At 45.2% G+C, this 20464-nt stretch overlaps 1 protein-coding gene across 1 annotated transcript in view; it reads left to right on the top strand.

Moving 5' to 3' along the window:
• The window catches only part of VSIG8 (V-set and immunoglobulin domain containing 8), a 178447-nt gene that overhangs the window by 123786 nt on the left and 34197 nt on the right, over positions 1-20464 (top strand). The window contains exon 3 of the mRNA XM_069604691.1: positions 3748-3952. Coding sequence (XP_069460792.1) covers positions 3748-3952 — 205 coding nt within the window. The remainder of the gene's footprint in view (positions 1-3747; positions 3953-20464) is intronic.

The raw sequence follows: 20464 nt of genomic DNA, 5'->3' as shown, positions 1-20464 counted from the left end.
TTTCCTTTGGCCTAAAGAGGCCACAATTTGCCCTGTTGTTTATTCCTGCAGTAACAGATGGGCAATTATTCTGTGCACAGCAACTCACGAGCAGACCTTCTGTGGCACAATGAATCGTGGTCAGGTCCCCCGTGGCACTGCAACTGTGATGGGTAAGCGTTCTGCGCTCTGTGTGTTCATTAAAGTAAGAGCAGGCCTTCAGTGGCATATTCAGTGATGTGCAGATACAGTGCTCATAGCAGGTGCTGGAGGGGGATTATGCAGTGCAGTAGCCTCTCTGCATTCCTTAGCATTGACCGGCATAATACAAATATCGGCCACTCTGTCCCAGAAATGTTCTCTTGGCATACTACCTTGAAGAGTTTGCCATATTCTGGGACACAGGAATTCTGATGAGTGCATTTTTCTGGAAGACCAACCCTTATGGGCTTAACTATTCTGAGTGTATTCATGTGTGGTATGTGTTGCTCTGCAAGTGAACGACCTCAATGAAGCCCAGTTATTATACCGAGCAAGGAATGGTTCAAATATTCTGCATGCCTGCTTTGTTTCATGATCTCCTCATCAGATGCTTCTGAAATCTAAAGCTGTTTAGCCAATGTACTTGGAACAATGTCCTTTAAAAAGCAACATGTGGCCCAATTGGTGGGGGATGGTGGAGGGGCAGGGTGCGAGCTTGTACTTCTCCTGGCTCTCTGTCCGTGGTTACAGTCCCCCTCTGCTCTTTGTCACTGGTGGGTGGCGCTGCTTTCCAGAAGCCATGAACAATCCTGGGCAGACTCTGCCGGGTCATATTCTTTATCTTGATCCTCATTGCGATTCATGCCATCCCAAACATGTGCATTTTTGTCCGACTTCTCAGTGCATCGGAGTTGAGGAGACAGAGGCCTGAAACTTTCAATTTCAACCTGCAGTTCAAGTGCGCTGTGCCTTGTTCTGTCCTGATCTTTGCTACATGGAATCTGCTCCTCGGCCCCTGCACCAGTGGATGGAATTGAAAGTTCGACTTTCTATGATAGTCTGGGTGTACAATTATTGTGGTGCAATACTGCTGCATGTACCTGCACTGCATGCTCTTCAGAATGATTTGAGTGGCTTAGGGTGGAATGTTGGGTTGATGACACCTCCAATTGGCCTTGTGATAACGTGGCATCGCTAGTGATCATCACAGCAGAGACCATGAGCAGCAGGTCTCCTCCGGCCTCGAGATCGCCTTGATTGTCCAGGCATATTGTTCGCACCTGCAGCGTTTACTCACTTCAAGGGAAGAGCACTGAAATGTAGCTCCTGCCTGCCTGGATGTCTGTACATTTCTCCCACCACAAGTGCCACGTGAGTGTGGCAACAATAGCACAAGCTGTGCTGAGTAGTCTTCCAGCACATGGGGCCCACATGCCCCCACTACGGCTGGAGCACCTAGCGCCTCCTCTTCAATAGGGAGTGTGATATGTGGGATTTGACTTCCCATCCTGAAAGTGGCCAGTCTGCATGTAATTTCAGTTGCACTTGTGTTTGCTTGGCCCGTGGATTGCGGGGTATGTGGCGATGTACTGTCTGGGTCATCATGGTTTCTACTGGAACCCGTGTTTAGATCATGGCAGGGGGCTAGACGGGGAATGTGTAGTGGTAAGTCTCGGGGGTGTTTACTTTACCAGTATGCAGACGTCTGCATGCTACATTCACAAGCGGTAGCCTTTGATTGAATTCAAACGTGAGCTTGTGTGTGGCTAGGGGAGCCATTTTGTGAGTTTGAGCGGATCATGGAGAAATTGTCATAAACTGAAGCAGGCGAGTGCCGGGCCAGGTAATACATGCATTGCTCCCAGGCAGGGATGGACACAAGGGTCCAATGGAACCTTCCCACCTCACTGCCTGTTGTTGTAGCAGCTGTAGGGCCCCATTAGCACAGGGCCTGCTGCAAGAAAGAAGTGGAGCCAATGGATGCATTAGTTCGTGAGCCTCCTTTCTCCTTGGTGTTGTCACTTCCTGTATTCACTTCCTTTACTGCATCTGCTGGAGGTGACCTTGATGTTGTCACCACGTTTTCTTCTATGAGCTCCAGCCCATGCCTTGATCGTGTAACACCATCAAGATAGAGCTGTTGATGGGAACTTGCGGGTATGTTTAGTACCTCCCAGCTCAACTGTAGCTCAAGAAAAATAGTTACCTTCTGAGAGACTATCAGATACTTGTCTGAAAAGATAAAATCATTCTACAAATGTTATGTTATTTTGATTTATACCATGCACCGCTACCACCCGAGGGCAGTCTTCAGGTGCTCATGTGGCTCGGCAAGAGAAGTGGGAGGGATATGTTAGTGGGGACAGGATGCTAGCATAGGTTCAGAACCAGGAGGAACTGGCGTCTGTGTGTGTTGTTTTGCGTGTGGGAGTTGGTTCGATTTGATTCGAGTTGAGAGACCCCTCCTGTTGTAACTGTATGGGTAGGACTCAGTGCCTCGGATGTGTGCTGGTGTTTGATTTGGGTGTGTGGGTCGTATGAGGTTGAAGTTGGGTTGTAGTCGCGTGCCCTGGTTAGCTGTATCCATAAGGATCCAGAGTCTGGGAAAACTGTTAGGTGTTTTATTGTGTAGTGTTTGTTTTCCTATGCGTACTATCGGTGGCTTTATGGACTATGTGCAAGGGTGTGTTCCTCCTAGGTTACTTCCAGGGTCTCAGAGGAGTATGTTGGGTACGAGGATTAGATTAGTTCTTGGTGTGTTTATGTGCAGTGTTGCTAGCTCCTAGTTGTGTATAGTGGCGTTTGTTATGTTGGAGGAGCAGGAGGCGGGGAATTGATTAGTACATCGGTTAGTTTGACAGTGCCTCTGATGTGCGTCTTTGGTTGCAGCTCTATGCAAAACATAATGGAACTGCTTACCATTCAAACCAATTGTAGTTGAAATCAATTAGCGCTAGTTCACAGTAATTTCGACCTTTGGAAAAATCACAATACTTCAATTGGGAAATCTCCCGTTTCTCAAACTGTAGGTGTAACAGTTTGTGGGAACCGTTCTAGACTTTTTAAATATATTTACACTATTAACCATTCCTGATCAGCGTTTTCTGTTATTTTCTATTGGGTCTTGTCACTTCATGTTCCGTCATGTTATGTTATGTCATATATTATGTCACTGGCACTTGTATATCATCACACTTCTTCCATTGCTAAGGCCAGGTAGCTCTTAGAAAAGGTCTGCTAGTGTACCACTGTGATGACCAAGTTCCTGTAAGGCATGGTCGCAGTATAGAGGTGCTTAGATGTGTCCTATCGTGCATTAGGGAATGGAGTGTCTTAATGCATAATGTGCCCTCATCCATTCCTCTGACACACAGTGGTAACTCCACACTGAGCTAGTGGTGCATATAGAAGGGACATTTGTGATCAAGGTTATCTGCAACAAGGTCATTCCAGTGCAGCTTCCACTCAGTGTCAATGATGCCTATTGGATGGCCTTTCCAGGTTTGTGTTGTGCATCGATCGAACTCTCAAAATGAGCTTTATTTACGCATGCTAGTTTCTCTAAGGTTAGGCTTGTCATTCCCCACCAATTGTTCAGTTGCCAAAATGAGTTTCCATCTAAACTATTGTGCTATATTCAGAAATGGAAATATGCTTTTACTGCAGATCTTCAGCTTGGACAGCCAAATGTTCAATGGAAAGGAAAGTAGTGCAGTTCTGTGCCATGAGATCCTAGTTCATGTTTTGCACATTAACCTTCAAACTTTTTTCCATTCTTTCAATCAGATCTTGATCTACATGGACAACGAAATCATCCAGAAAGGTCCCCAAGAGCTGATGCAGAGGCTCAGGTTCACAGCTGTTAACCCTGGCCAAGCAGATGCTTCCATCACCATCACATACCTGGAAGTGAAGGATTCTGGGACCTACTATTGCAAAGTCAAGAAGAATCCAGGCGTGGCATCCAGGAAAGTGACCATAAACGTGGCAGGTATCTTTCACCATTTCACAGATGTCTGCCCCAAACCTGGGTGGACACCACACGTGTGGATTTCATCCCAGAGGCTCTGTGCTGTATGCACTGGACCTACCTTCAGTGCCCCTTTTGACAATGTTTCCTATCAAATTCTGTATTGATGCTAGAAATGTGATGCATACAACCAGAACAGCGAATAAGAATACTTCTGCTATTCTGCAACAGGCAAAGCAAGGACAACAACTGTTTTCAAGGATTATTTAATGATGCAAAAATGTAATGTATGTAGAAAGTACCCATTTGAAAAATCCCCCTTTCGGTCGTAGGTAAACGGCAGAATAACAAGCAGGGACATCATTTGGGGGTCGCCAGGGGTCACACCTGCGACCCCTAAGGTCTCCCTTGCTACCACTAAAAATAAATAATCTGAAAAGTTTTTTTTTAAATTGAAGCATCTGGGCGGTGGCCAGTGCCATGTGGTTCTTTGTTTCTGAAATGGCTGGCTGGTTTTTGTTGAGGCCCCTTGCCCCTTAAAAAACAGGGGGTTCCACAAGTGTAACACTTTGAGCGGTAACCCTAAATAAAGAAGAATAGGAATAACAAATAATTTGTCTTTCTGGAATTCTATACAATAATTGCTAGACTCATTAAAGGGGTGAAGGGTCATGTTTCATTGCTTCCCGTGATGTCACTTCAGGGTGGGGCCACATGGTATCACTTCCTGTGATGTCATCAGAGGTCAAGGGTCATGTGATATTACTTCCACTACTCCTGGCATTTTTGTGAAATTTACGTTCCTGATAACAAGTAATCTTCTAACATGGTTTGGTCAATTACTAAACCTTTATACTGGTTACCTGCTTGGCGGGGGGTTCGAAAGAGTGATAAAGAAAGTCTCAGAAAGAGAGCAAGTGCGACCGCGTGGGAAAGAGACAAATAAAAGTGAATGAGTGCAAGTACGAGAGAAAGAGAGAGAGAAAACACTAAAGATACAGACAGAGATAGAAATAGGAAGCGATAGAGAGTGAGGGACTGAGTGGGAGAAAAAAGGAAAGAATGACAGAGAAAGAGGGGAGACGAGAGCAAGAGAAAGAGAAAGGTTGAGAACGCGAGAGAGGAAAAAGAGATCACGTGACCGAGGGTTGGGAGGAGCAGGTAAGAAAGCCTCTGCTACCATGTATCCCAACATGATACTGCTAGGAAATGGATGGGATGGAAAACAGTAGGTACCCTATGGATCAACACCTGTGCTTTTCAATGTGCTGTTTGAATTGTTTCCATAATCCGACAGGGTTTCTGTGCACAGTGTGTAAAAAAGAATCCGGTTTGGTAGAGCTGCATTATCGGGCAGGAAAGAGTGGGAGGAGAAATCCATACCTTGTACGTGAAAGAGAAAAGAGGAAAGCACACTCTCAACCACGCCGCTGAGGAGAGCAAAACATTCTCAGTTTCCTTATTGTGGTGCTCACAGGTGATTCCAGTCAGCCCTGCTTCCTAAACACAGGGGACGCAATTTGAAAAACATAAACAAGTACAATGGCAGTCAAAAATGTTCCTCAACAAATGAATTGAGCAATAGTCAAAGTGTCATGATGATCACAGCAAGCAACCAAGCAGACTTAAGGGGACTAGGTGATAATCGCCAACAGAAAATGCACTGGCACTATCCAATTACAGTAATGTTGGATCCTACCTGGAGTACTCACTTGAGGTGTGCCCTGTCACTAGGACCCTTAGATGCCTGAAGTTCACTGGCATCACATGAGGCTGTCTCTTGCTGGATGATGCCTGGCTCGAGAGAAAATGGGTGAAAGCAGGGCATAATCAGCTGGCTCATGATGAGGTAGAGCCTGTGAGCGGGCGATAGGGGGCACACACACAGGATTACGACTGTAGCGATTGTGCTGTCAGCCTACGCCTTTTATTAGTCACAGTGATGCTCTCTGATGTCATTGTGTGCATGCGTGTGTGCGCACGTCTATGTGCGCAGGTAGGTTGCACACCGCTCTTGGCACATAGGTGAGGGAGCCAGAGACTTCATAGGTAGGGCTGAGCCTCGGCCGAGCCTGGGAGTCAGGCCTGGCTCTAGGAGCCCACCACGGGCCGAGCCCGGGAAATGGCTGCACAATATGCTTTCGGATCTATGTGATTATTGCGACGGCCGAAAATGCAGACTTTTTTTTCAAACCCCTTTACACCCTGTGCAGCCCCCTCCCATACTAATATTATATTCTACACCCCCCCCCACATATATATGTGGTGTAAGGGGGGGTCCTAAAAAAAAAAGAAGTTGGCATTTTCAGCCGTCGTAATTGTCAGGGCGACATTTTGGTACGATTCCACGCTTTCTCATAACCATCTCCCTTCAGCACCTATTCCAAGGGCTGAATACAGAATAACAAATACATACAAATCAGTTTGACACAAAAACAAGTAAAAGCACAAGGATTCACCTATCAACATATATTATACAGATGATTTTCTGAGAATGTTTATTCAATGTGGAAAGTGCAATTGTGCATTTCACGACTAAAGTGGATATAGTGCAAATAAAGTGTCATGTACATTGGAACGTTCTTGGCTAGTAGGGAAGTGTAATCGGGCGAGGGCACACCCGCCTAGTCTAGAGCCAATGCTCTCTATACAGGCCAACATATGCATGAAGGATCATACAGCTAATATGATTCAATGGTACAGAAAGAGAGTTCCACCACTGCGAAAGACACACATGTATCAATCCACACACATAACTCCAGTGGGGATCTAATAGTTTTGACAAAGGGCCATAAGGAGCCTCGTCTTAGACACACTTTAAAGAGCAGCAGGAGGCTCAGTTCTGTTGTTCAGCCGAAGAACAGAACTCAGCCTCGTGCTGCTGTTGTGTTTAAGCGCTACGCCCGGCGGGACTCTTTAAAAGGTGCTGGGCCAGACCTTGCCTCCATCTCATGGTCATGTGAACTTAAATAAGTGAAACTGAGCTGCTGGAGGCAAGTGGACCTTGTGCAGCTGCACCCCCTGAGGCGGTGCTGCTCTGCTCTATAGGCGGGCAGGCCGGCCGCAATAGAGGCAGACACGAGTGCGTATTTTTTATTTTATTTTAATGGAAGCAGTGGGCGAGCAACCGGTGGGGCTCGTGGCTGGCCCCTGCTTTTCGGCAGCACTGGCCCAAGAGGGGGTCAAGCCAGAGGCCTAGGTGAGTCTCGGGCCGGTCCGAGCACCGCCCGGTTTGCCCAGCTCTACTGGCACATCCTCACATCCCTTCTCCCCTTTACCAATTTTTAGGCAGTTGTGCATGTGAAGTGCCCTACCCCATGATGGTATCAGGTAATAATGTCCCCATATATAATGTCACCGGGAAAAGCCAGGGGCGACATTATATATGGGGACATTATGTATGCAGATGGGTGGCGGGGATGTCCACTGCTCCCCTTGTAAAAAGAAAAAAATATTCAGGGGCTGCGGGGGTGTCCCGCGCATGTTTAATGTAATAATGTCTCCGCAAAAAACAACGATTTTTTTGTCAGGAGATATTTTTCCGGGAACATTATTACACAGAACCCCCATGACATAGTCCTTGAACCTTCCTGCGAGGCCAGCATCTCTCCGTGGCGGGTAATTGCATTCACTCAGCTGCTATTCTTCACACCAGGGGCTTTTGTTCCTTGGTGCGAGGACTATTTTCCAGGTGGTCAAAGAACGTGTCTCCTTCCCGACTACTTCTCGTGGTTTGGCTGCATGGGGAACTCCATGCTCAGAAGTGCTTTCTCTTGTGTTGCTGGTGGTGTTTCCTCGACTCGCTAAAGACTTGGAATGCGAGGAGTTTCGGACTTGGAATCTCTGGGGGCCGTGATCATGGTGCCTTCTTTTGCTCTCACCACCATTGATTGCAGGTCAAATGGGAGGTGAAACTTCCCTTGCAGCCTAGCCCTCTTTAGTAGAACAGAGACCCCTATGTTCTTACATGGGTCCTTGGCCCGCCTGTGCAAGCTGTCTTCCTCATTTTTCTCTTTGTGTTGCTTCTCAATGTGCTGCACGTCAAATTCAATGGGGGCCCAATTGTTTGAAGTCAGTATGGTGGTGCACAGAGTACCCTGCATCAGGGGATGGGGGCAATGGCTGTAGATTTGTGGGGCGTCTTGCAATATTCCCTCAGGAAACACAAGATGCCCCTTTCCTGGTCTTCTCCAATCTCAGTGGTGATGTGAAGCGTTGTATTCAGTGTGCGCACAAAGCACTCCGCGTTGACATTCACTTGTGACCAGCATGCAGTGTGTTTTATATCCAAGTGGTCTAGAAAAGCTTTCACCTTACTTCCCTAAAAAGGGGGTCCATCATGGGATTTGATTGACATCGGCAGGCCATGCATTGTAATTGTCTTGAATTTGGGTATGGCTGAGGCGGCTGATGTTCACACAATTTCGACCTCTGGGTAATGAGAGAATACAGTGATCTCCAGAGTGTGTCTTCCATCTGATAAGGATCTAAAATTGGTTCTGATGCGTTCCAATGTGGCACCACCTCTGGGCATGGATTGCTAGTGAGCCACGCACCTGTCGCTTGGCAAGGTACGCACCCTGCAATGATAGTTTCAAACGCAGGTTCCAGCCTGGGAAATCAAACATTTTCTCGCAACCAGAAGAACCACTCTGGTAGTCAGCGAGGTGGGGATGATGATCCAGGAGTCTCTAGGAGCAGAGCCTCATCTGACATGGAGAGTGTGTTTTTACGAAGGAAGACACTCTTCAGGTGGTGTTGGGTCGATTCCGTGCAGTGTGATTGTGCTTTCAAAAACCTGTTCCATTTTGAAGTGGCCAGGGCTTGTTTGATGGCGATGAGGCATTCATCGTGGTCAGTAGCAACCTTGATTTCATCCAAGGACAAGGCCTTGGTTATGTTGTTTCCCGTGACTATGTGTACATGTTCTTTAAGATGGATTGCTTCTCTGTCTTTCTTGCAATGTGGCTTTGCAGGAGTGCTGTAACAGAGAGCCAGGTGGGTTCCCGGTTCCTTAATGAAACTCAATTTTCATGTTGAATTCTTGCAGCTATTATGCATGGAGGCGGGCTTAAAGAGGATCCTTTGAGAATGGGAATCAGTGGCATGTGGTCCATGCAGGCTTTCCGGGCCTGCCGTATAGCTAAAGGTAGAAGTTTCTGCATCCCCAGACCACTGCTATAGTCTCTTTTTCAATTTGTGAGTATCTTCTTTCTGGTGGGGTCAGTACACGACTTGCAAGGGCGACCGGAAGAATGGTGCCTTACGTGGAGCGTTGCATTAAGGCAGCACCCAACCCATGGGAGTTGGCATCTCTGATCAGTTCAGTGTCTAGCCCAGGGTCAAAATATGCAATTTTTGTATCCTCTGCCAGTACTTTTTTTGTGTCTTCTAATGCCTTCATTTGCGGCTCACCTCATTCTGATTGTCCCGATGCTCTTGTTACCTTTCTGAGAGATTCTGTGAGGGTGGCAAGGTCGGGCGGTGACTCTGTCAGCGTATGTTCACCATCCCCAGGAAACTGCACTCCTCAGACTGAATCTTTAGGGCTGGTGCAAATTTAATGTCTGTCACTTTTTTCAGGTCAAAACCGAAGAATTCCAGACGGTCTTTATGGGCCTCACATTTCTTTTTGTTCTGGGTCAGTCCATGGTCTCTCATGCAAACAGCCTTTAGTCAATGGTAGTGTTCTGACAGTGTCTACAAAAAGATCAGGATGTAGTCACTCACATTTAGGAAAACTTGGATCTCTATGATGACCCATTGGATAGTGTTTTGAAACCCCTCAGATGCTGAGGAGAACCCAAAGCTGAGTCTCTTGTAGTGGTATATTCCTGTGTGAGAAGAAAACATGTTGTACCTGGAGTCTTTGTGCAGTGGGATACAGTCGTACCCTGCTGTCAGTTCGAGCTTCAGCAGCATAACAGAGTTGGACCAAGAGATGAAAGATGACAATGTACTTGGATTTGCAGAAGTTCACTCTGCCGCGATCGTGCTTGAGATTATAACATACATCCGAGCGAGGAATTAGGAAGCCTATAATTGAAGGGATGCTGTAAACCTGTTACGAGCTCACTTAGCAACATTTGGAAGTAAAAAGTAAAATACTAGTGATTCTTTCAAATCAGTATAAGGTGATTCACTAACAAGATGGTGACCTCCAATTCGAAAACCCTTGAGATGACCATTGGTTATTGCGAATGAGACACTCTTGAACAGTTGGAATAAAATACACAAGACCAAGATTAAGCCCACGTATCCCAAGCCAGAGTTAGACGGAAATGTCCCAATATATCTATACTCCCCTCCAAGAGCTGTGTTGTGGAGATCACGCTGCTCACCCCATCTATCTGCGAGGCAACACATAGTGGGTAGTTGACCTCAGTCCTGATGAAGGTTGTAAGAACAGAAGGGCAAGCGATGTTATGCCCTGCTTAAGATCAACTGAAACATATGTCGACTGTTATATCTCCTGTAATGAATACAGAGGGACACATCTGTTAATCTGAAAATGTGCAAGCACAATATGTTAATGACATTATATGATACAGTGACATTAGTCACGACACCTGTTTTTTTTTAACAAAATAGAGAGTATGTTAGTATGGAAGTATGAAAGTGTATGAATAATGGGACAAAGTTTATGAGCGCATTTTATGGATATGGAATTTGTTATCTAATCATTTTGTGATGAATTGAAATCATTATTTTGAATTAAATAAGAAATCAAAGTACATTGTAATCTTTCATCTATTGGTCAAACTCTGTTATATTGCTATACTCACCTGGAGGACCATATATCTTTGCCAGGTACCCTTTATTTCTGAAAAGGTTGAGCTTCAGGAAATGCTTTACCCCCTGGATGTCTGCAAGGAAGTCATCCAGTGACGGTGTCCAGTACCTCTCTTATTTGACAGAGCAGTTGGAGAGACGCATGTCGCTACAAAGGCATACCTGGTCTGGCCTTTTGGGTTTTTTGGCCACTACGATGAGTGACACCCCATGGGTGGGACCCACTGCTTTCTCCAACTTGTGCAATTCTTTCTTTACCTTCGGGCGTAGATGGAAGGGGATGTGCACTGGTTGGACCATCTTGTCAGGGTGTAAACATACCTCTTGAGACTGCATGCAGCCTATCCGCTGGAACAGATCTGCATAATCTTCAGGAAGGCTCTAGATCTCGTCTTTATGCATGCCTAATGTGAGCAGCACTGGAGCCAAGTCTTTGGCATTGTCACAGCTGAGAAATGTGGTGGTGTCAGCGGGGGTGATGAATAACTTTCTCTGTACCCCCAAGTCGTCACATTTAAATGTCATTTTGGCCACCCCATCCAGAGGGATGCCATAAGTGAAGATTTTCACATTGGTGGGACTCATCGAAGGGACGCCTTGAGTTGTCTGTATTGTGCTCTGCTCGTGCCATTTTCGGAAGCATCAATGTCAATTAGCAGAGTCATAGGATTGCATTCCATGAGGATTCTGCAGCACGGTTGGAGGTGCCATCAGGAGATGTTGAGCGTTGAGATGAGGAACACTGCGTGATTGTCACCCAACTCCTCTTGGTCAGAGATATGCTCCGCGTCTACGTGGTGAACTCCTTGTCACTTTGGTGGACTGACCATGGGTGGTTATGAAAGTGCCCACCCTGTACACACTGGCAAAGTAATTCAGCCTGATACATTTTGCACACCAGGGTCTGGTACCCTACCACTGTGATAGTCACTGTGGGATCTGCAACGTCTGCTTCTTGTGTGAAGACTTACCAGTCTTCCCCCCACTTTTGCATGGGTGGTTGTGTGAAACCACCTGTACTTGCATCACAGCCACATGTGGCATGATAGCCTCTATCTTTTCGGCCCACCTTTGTCACCAGTTGTTGGATCCTGCCTGGAGTATCCGCTTGATGCATTCTGGGTGTATCCTGTCACTAGGACTTTAGATGCCTAAGGATCACTGACAGTGAATGAGGCTGTCTCTTGTTGGGTGCTGCCTGGCCCCAGAGGCTCTGCCTGAGCCTCTATTGTGGGATGAGAGGAAGCAGGACCTTATAAGGTGGCCCTTGATTAGATAGAGAGTGAACACACACAGGATTACTAACATGTGCAACACTCTTGCTGCATCATCACAAGTAAGACCTCCTTTGCATGGAAAAGACCATCTCTTTATTTATTTATTTAATTGGTTTTTATAACGCCGCTAATACTGTACCTGACTTTGGTTTCTAAGTGTGGTTCTGGGATTCGAACCTCTGTTGCTCTGTGAGGTCTTGCTTTCAAGCGTTGCACCTCTGCTATCATCCATTCACTCTGTAGGCTACTACTTTAATCACACAAAAACAGAGAAATTCATCTGAAAACAAGCACCCGAATCAATCCAACAAACATGGTTAAAATCTCACAATATATTGTGATCAAAGCACCTTACCACCGCACTTCCCAAATCATGAAACACCCGACATGTTATTGAGAACAAAGTGCAGACACAAAATTCCGAAGACAAACACAAATAGAAAGGGAAGGGATTTAATCACAGCGACGACAGTGGTTCAAAGGTACAACAATGAGACAGTGGAACCGCAAACACGTGTATAAACCTCACAACAAAATCCAAGGAATGTTCAAGAAACCAACGACCATAAGATTACAAAACCTCAGAGAGAGCCCCGAGGCTCATTATCTCAAAAATGTTCAAAAATGCTTCAAGAGCCGGGGCCTTGTCAAAGACCTACTGCAAAGGATGAAAGCTGACCTAACACTGAGAGCATGCTTGCAGATCTGAAACTATACTTCTACTATGCCACTGCTTCTACGCAGATCGTCACCAGAGATATGCTGCCAATTTCCCAACTGCCCTTCTGCGGGACAAACTAGCAGGTCAGACGCAACCTGGGAACTACCAGGTTTCCACCTTTTCAAACCCCTCCAGAAAGTACAGCAGCTTCTATACAACCAATATGGTGCATCCAACCTTCTGGAGCCGGTCACTACCGCAGTCAAGCTTTGTGTCTGGAAAAAAATATGGGGGTATCCCCTAATGGGTATCGCAGTGTACCGCAGTGAGGTGACCCGCCGTGAGGTGAGCCTAACCACTCTGCCCTGTCTTTGTCATTTGCTCGGTCACTCCATGTAGCCTGCGGTAGATTCCTCATCTCCACCGGCCCATAATTGTCCAGCCACCAGGGTCCACACACACTTTGGACTGCAGTTGACAATTACTTTCTCCGTCCTGGATATCTACAATTTCCTTGATGGCGTTTACATTCATTTGCCGTATGCCAGATTCATGGTGTTTGATTAGTGTGAGAGCTCTCTTCGGTCACTTGCATTTGTCCCCACACACTGAGTAGGCGCTATTGTGTATTTGAAAGCAATGTTGCTTAGGCACCATGACTGTGGGACTGTATCAGCTGTGTTGTTGTATCATAAATTGTAGGAAAAACATGAGATTGTGATAGATTTGGTTAAACATCCGGTAATGGATTACCATCCCACTATGTCAAAGTTCAATGGAAATATTGAAGAGTTCTTGGGCCATTGTAGAGTCTATCACAATCACCTTAAATCAAATATCTCGGGAGGATAGCTCAGGGGCAACGTGCTCGCCTCTGAAGGAAGACGGCATGGAGCACCACAGGTACAATCCCCGGGTCCACGCTTAGAAACCTCTGGGTATTAAGCACGTTATAAATAACCTATCATATCATATCCCACACCTACTCTGGTGATATGGTATGGACAGTGGCATGAGTGAGCTCTACTTTGGCAATAAGATGATGTACCTACCTTCCTCTGTTGCCGGTTGTCCCACCTGGGATGTGTCAATTCTCATTCTGTTGATAAGCTTTGAAGTTGTTGAGTCTGCAAATGAACGTGAAGACTCAGTGAATGATGGCCCACTGAGTGCAAGCCATATGCAAACCTCCCACAGAACACCATCGTTTTGGACACTTGTGGACATGCATTGGCATAGGGCACATACGTGATGTTGACTGGCATGTGGTAAGTCATCAACAACCCCCCCCAGATATGATCCGTGAATGGAAGTGTGAACTAGAAACATCTGTTTCAGTGATTATTTTGTGGCAACCTCTCTATGCACTTGTCTAGGTGCACTCTCTTCTTGCACTTTCTCTGAACCTGATGTGGACCCCACCTAAGCACCAGGGGTCAAGGCCTACAAATAAAAAGTGGGGGGGACTCATTAACATACCAATTGAATGTGGTGTCACCGGAAATTAGCATATCAAGGTGCCCTCTGAAAAAAGTGGGGGGACTCGGTCGACACACGTGTACTCTCGACTTGAGCCGGCTAAGCACCACATTTAGACATGGCATGCCTTTTATGTACCGTGGACACATTTGGTTTTTCACCAATTTCTTGCACAGTTAATTCGGCAATAGTTCCGGTGTGGTGAGAAGTAATGAGAATCTCCCTTCCAGTTTCACATAAAAAGTGTCTTGCCGACCCCACTTGGTATCCTCACATAGTTTGTTCCTCTCTGTTTGGGCCACTCCTCTAATGGGTGGAGGGTGACAGCTGTTTCCAGGACATTTGCCAGAAGTGTTATGTTAGATGCTATGTGATAATTTGCACTGTCATATAGGTCTGCTTTCGTTTTTGTAGAACATGTGTGCTAGGATCACTTTTTGCACAGGTATCGTCTCTTCTATATAGACGAGTTGTAGAATTTGGTTAGGCGAGGAGTGAAGGTGCAGAACTGTTCCTTCGTCACATTTGCATGCACAGCTCTGATAGGTAGATGCCTCCCCGTTCCTCACTAGTCCAGTGAGTTTTACACCTGTGATGGGTTCAAAGGTTATGAGACAGGAGATAATGGTCATATTATTGGTGAAAATGACACTTGGATCAGTTTGGTTGGTGTTAGGCCTATTGACTTATATTAAGGGCCTCATCACGAGTTGGACGGAAGCCCTTGAATGCAGTGGTTAGGGGGTTACCGCTGCATTTAAGGGTCCACCCAATCATGAGTATGACATGTTTACCCCAGCTAAAAGCTGGAGTAAACACACCGGAAAAATGCTAATTTCCGGGGCAATTACTGCAAGGTAATATCGCCGTCGGTAATTGTGCCAATAATTCCCCATTGGGTCGAATGGGTATAACGTTTACGGCCCAACCTGTGATCCAGCAGTAATACCAGAAACACCTTATGGGTGAGCGGTAACGCAAATAAAGTTGGTGGTATCCCCACTGGGCTGTATCCCCAACTGGTGATGAGGCCCGTCTTCAAAGTAGAATGCTAGGTTATTTGACACTTTTGGAGTCAAGGGTTGTGCTGATGGTGGATTGTTCTGGCTTGGCCAGTTCCCTGCATATTTTGAATACCTTAGATGCTTTGTATGAGACTAAAGAGATGCGATCAGTTAGAATTCTCTTTTTTACGCATAATGGCCCTTTTATGGCACCGGCTGAAATTCGGCAAGCAAGCTCATCATGCTTGGCAGAGGATTCTTTACATTTCCTCTCCAGTTTCCTGTCCTCCATTTTCATTAGTTAACATTAGGTTTAGGCTACTCAGAGGGGAACAGTAGGCCAGCATATTTCCACTTTCCGATATTCAATTCAGTATTTATCAAGTTCAGGATAGCATCTGAAGTATGAGTCTGTTCTGTGGTTTGCAGTGGCAGCTAGTTTTTATTTTCACTGGGGGGGAGATTTATATTTCCCAGTTATCAGTGCAGGTGATTGAGAGTAGTGAGAGAGCCAGGACTATGCAAGGAGGGCTTTGAGGGTGTTTCTCCCCGAGAAAGTTTTTAAAATAATGGGTGAAACTGGTGCATTTCCCAGCACAATTTTGTTGAAAAATTGGGTAAACGGCCGTTTAATTTACAATCGATTCAGCATGGTAACACATAGATGTCAGGTCAGGTACAACAGCATGCATGAGAGTCATCCTATGCAAGTTCATGATGCTGTTGCCCAAAATATATGCCAGCATTGCCACTATAAAAATATGCTCATGTTGGCTGTACAGAATAATAATAATAATGTGTTATTTATATAGCGCTTTTGCCAAAGTGCTGTGCATGTAAAATTTTAAATACAATTATTATTACCCAAACAAGTTTGCCACTCATATAATGACCTTAGAAGGATGAAAGGGTGACTTGGTCTTGCAGGTATTCGAACCAGCGAATTGCAGATCAAGCACAGATCTCAGCAGCGAGTGCTCAACTTGCTGAATCATCTTACTGCCAGTATAGCCAATGTGAGAAGACATTGCCATGATGCTTGTGCCAATATATGCCAGTATTGCCACTGCAAGGAAACACTCAAGTTGGCCGTGATTAATAACACTAAAAAAGGCATTTCCATGATGGCTGTGACAATATATGGCAGTATTGCCTCCGCAAGAGCACTATCATGTGGCAGTAAATGGCAGTATAGCTACAAAAAAAGGCAAGTTCATGCTGGTGCCAGGTTCTAGTCAGATTCTAGCCAAATAATCCTGTGAAGGTGGCTAACCCCACTAACCCGTAACTCTGTTTAACCCTTTCCACCTTGACTCAAGAGCTGCTCTCTGGGAAACTCCCCCTATGTTCAGATCTTTTCTCACTCGCATTCATGTCCAAAATCAATCAAATCATCACAAGAGGGGGACTTTCCATGAGTACCATAAAGCATCCTTAATTTCATCCACTAAACCTCTTCGGGGCATCTATGTTCTAAGACTAGAGCTCAAAAGTGTGCAATATATGTTAATAGATTATTTTTTCCCTGCTTTAACTCCAAACACTCTTCATCTATACTCTGAACCAATAAATGCCTGTCAAACATCTTACTGAACTTATTTTTTAATTGAGTTAAACTTCTCAACTCAGGACCCACTCCGGTGACCATAGGTTCTGACCACGCCGCAGCATCCCCTGAAAGATATAAAGGAACAAACGCTACCTTCATAGCCTCTGTTGGGAAAGCCTCCGGCCTATATAAAAAATGCAACTCACATTGTGTCCAGAAGGACCTACTTTTCTTTTGATCATCACCAAAACGTACTGCAGGTTCCAATGGAGTGGCCAGATATGGTGCATCTGGGAACTGTGACTGCCTTGCTACCATCTCCCTTGCATCTTCTTTCTTTGAGCGCCCAGTATTTGACTCAGGGTACAACTCTGTTGGTTCTGTGACTAAACCTACTCTAGATGGGGAATGTCCTGGCTCTAAAGATCCAGTTGGCTCTCCTACCAGAGATTCAACTCTCAAACTTGTTTACATTCAGTGATGGGAAGAAACAAAGGTCCAATGCTCGCTCTGCATTGCTAGTTTCCTAATCTTCTCCAGAAAGGCCACACACATTAAAAGGTCTATTTCCCTATGATACCAGATGTATGTGCTCCATTTGACTACGCCCTTTTCTCTAGTCCTCGATCGGGGCTTGACTCTCCAGTTTGCACAGTCGGGGGAAACACTGCCTGTGGTCGCGCACCACAGTTCAAACACTCTGTGCCATTTACTCTGTACCCATGCCAGGTAAGTCTCAAGCCGAGCTGAATACAAGCAATATGATACCTCCGCTGGTGGCGGTTAATGAAATAGAATTACCTCGACTGTGCACTTGGCGTGTGCACCTCAGCATTTTAGCTCATGTGCTAATCCCAAACCTCATAACACTTCACCAAACTGGAAAGACAATACAACCACGCTGGATACTCTTCACCAGGTTGATGACACGCTCTGGTTCTTTCACGTAATTTGCCAATTCTATGTATGATATTTGAGCGCTGTGCGGGATGTATCATTTTGGTCATAACCTCCGCAGCTACACTTACTGTTCCCTCTGATAATCAATTAAGTCTTTGTAACTAAGTTAATATAAACACATAACTAACATCAACGTTTGAACTTAATACTTGGTAGCTGCATACTAGAGTTCATTGAAGTAATGGCTCTTTTTTCAGATTGTGTTCAAGTCTATATATCCAAATTAGTGTACCAAAGGCTCTGCCCTAGAAAGCTCTTACTTGTTTGATAAACTGCTTGGATGAAAAGCAGTTTAGAGTTCTCCGCAGGATTCCAAACTGTATCACTAGCGTCCTCAGAACCAATCAATTTTATGTTGGTTCGCCTTCATCTTGGGATGGGATAGGCCCAACCTCCTGAATGAACCATAATTAAGTAAAAGCATGTACCAAATTCTGTTACACTCAACCACTCCAACACGTCTCACAACGCTGCTTTCGCACTAAAGCATTGTATACCCATTGAAAAACACATCCTCCCAGTGTATCAGTGACCAGTGGCACCTTTCTGGAAAACCTACCTCCACGGGACATGAAAGCTGACTATGCCAATAATGCCAGTATTACCACTTTCAGAAGATATTATCTTTTTGGTTCTGTTGCAAAAGTAACAGCACACTCAAGTTGTCTCTGCCCCAAAAAGCCAATGTAAGAAGATATGTTGATGCTGTCTTTGCCAATATATGCCAGCATTGCCGCTGTTGGAACAGACTCATGTTGGCTAGACCCAATAATGACAGTAATTTCACTGCAAGAAGACATTGTCATGCTGACTGCGACAATATATGCCAGTGTCACAATTATATAAATACGCTAATGTTGGCTTTGTCCAATAATTCCAGTATTGCCAATGTAGGGATAAATGTTCATGCTGGCTGCACCAATATATGCCAGTATTGCCACTATAGGAACATACTCAAGTTAGTTGTGCCTAATAATACCACTATCTCCACCGTAAGAAGGCATTTCCATGCTGTACGTGGCAACATATGCCAGTATTGCCACTGCAAGAACACATATATGTTGTGAGTAATTGGCAGTATTGCATTTAAAGAAGATATGTTCATACTGGCTGGGCCAATATATGCCAGTATGTCCATTGGAAGAACTCATTCAAGTTGGCTATGCCCAATAATACCAGTAATGCCATTACGAGAAGATATTATCAAGTTAGCTCTGCCAGTATATGTCAATATCACACTGTAAGAAAACACTCATGTTGGCTGTGCGGAATAATATGGTTATTGCCATTGTAAGAAGATGTATGTTCATGTTGCCTGTAACAATATGTGCTAGCATTGCCACTGTAGGAACAGGCTCCCATTAGCTAGGTCTGATGATGACATTGTTGTCACTGCAAGAAGACATTGTCAAGTTGGCTGTGCCAATATTTGCCAGTGTTGCAACTATGTGAACACACTAATGACAGTTGTGCCCAGTAATTCCAGTATTTGCTGCTGTAAGGAGATGTGTTCATGCTGGCAGTGCCAATAGATTCTCACCTTAACACAGTAAAAATACACTCATGTTGGCTCTGCCCAATAATGACAGTATTTTCACTGCAGGGAGACATGGTGATACTGCCTGTGCCATTCTATGCCATTATTGACATTGTAAAAATACACTCAGATTGGTTGTGTCTAATAATGCTACCAATATTGCCAATGTAAGAAGATGTTTGCATGCTAGGTATAACAATATATGACAGTATTTCCACTGCAAGAATACTCTTATGTTGACTATGCCCAGCATTGCCAGCATTGATAACAAAGAAGCCACATGTTGTGTTAGTACAAACCAGTGGCATCTTTATAAGAATGCACTCAAATGGGTTGTGCCTAATAATGCCAATATTGATGTTATAAAAGGTGTTCATGCTTCTTGTGCCAATATATTGCAGCATGGCCAGTGCAAGAACACACTCATGTTGGCTTTGCCAGCATTGCCACTTTAAGAAGACATACTCCTGCTGGCTGTGCTAATAATTACCAGTTTTGTCCTGTCACACATTACATTGCTGTTGGTTCCTAAAATGCAACTGGATTGCTTTTAAAAATCAGATGGCTTTTGCCGGCACCAGCACCCTACACCCTTCTGGCATCCCACACTGACTCCTCCATGCACCAGCTCTGTGCAATAATCCCAGTGAATGGACATACACTTGAACAATGCGTGCACACTCAGGCATGCACATACAAAAACATACAAGCACGCAGTGACCAGACCCAATAATAACAGTAACGTTCCACTACCATAGACATTTTTTCACTCACCTTATGACACTTTCCCACCTGTGTCCCGCATCTGGCATAGCCCATGGTAATACATAAATAGAGTCTCCAAACATAGGACGTGATCTCTTGTGACCCCCCGCTGCCTGTATGGACAGAACTCTAGCACGCCCCCACTTGGGACAACACTCCAGTCAGGGGCCTGCAGGGCTCATGTTCCTGGTGGGAGTAGGTCATCTTTCTGTCATGTACTGTGCTCCTGAAATGGAGTACCGTGCATGAGAGAGTAATTGAGGATCTATGCATAATGGGAGGGCCTGCAACCCGATGCCCATTATGCGCTGGCTGTCGCTAGTCTTTAGCATTTGTGTCCGAAAGGCTTGTTCAGAAGTTACTTGTGTGATAAGATTTGTGAGAGTGAAGGTCTCATTACATAGTTTGTTAATCCATGAGGTTTTAAGTAGTAGGTGTCTAGGCTCTACTTGCTGGAGAATAACATGTGATTTGACCAGAACTTCTCTCTGAGTAGAAAACATGTTTGT

The sequence above is a fragment of the Ambystoma mexicanum genome, chromosome 1p (assembly GCF_040938575.1).
Source record: "Ambystoma mexicanum isolate Mex_15411 chromosome 1p, UKY_AmexF1_1, whole genome shotgun sequence".
In the NCBI taxonomy this organism is placed as follows: Eukaryota; Metazoa; Chordata; class Amphibia; order Caudata; family Ambystomatidae; genus Ambystoma; species Ambystoma mexicanum.
This window is presented reverse-complemented; position numbering and strand designations above follow the sequence as displayed.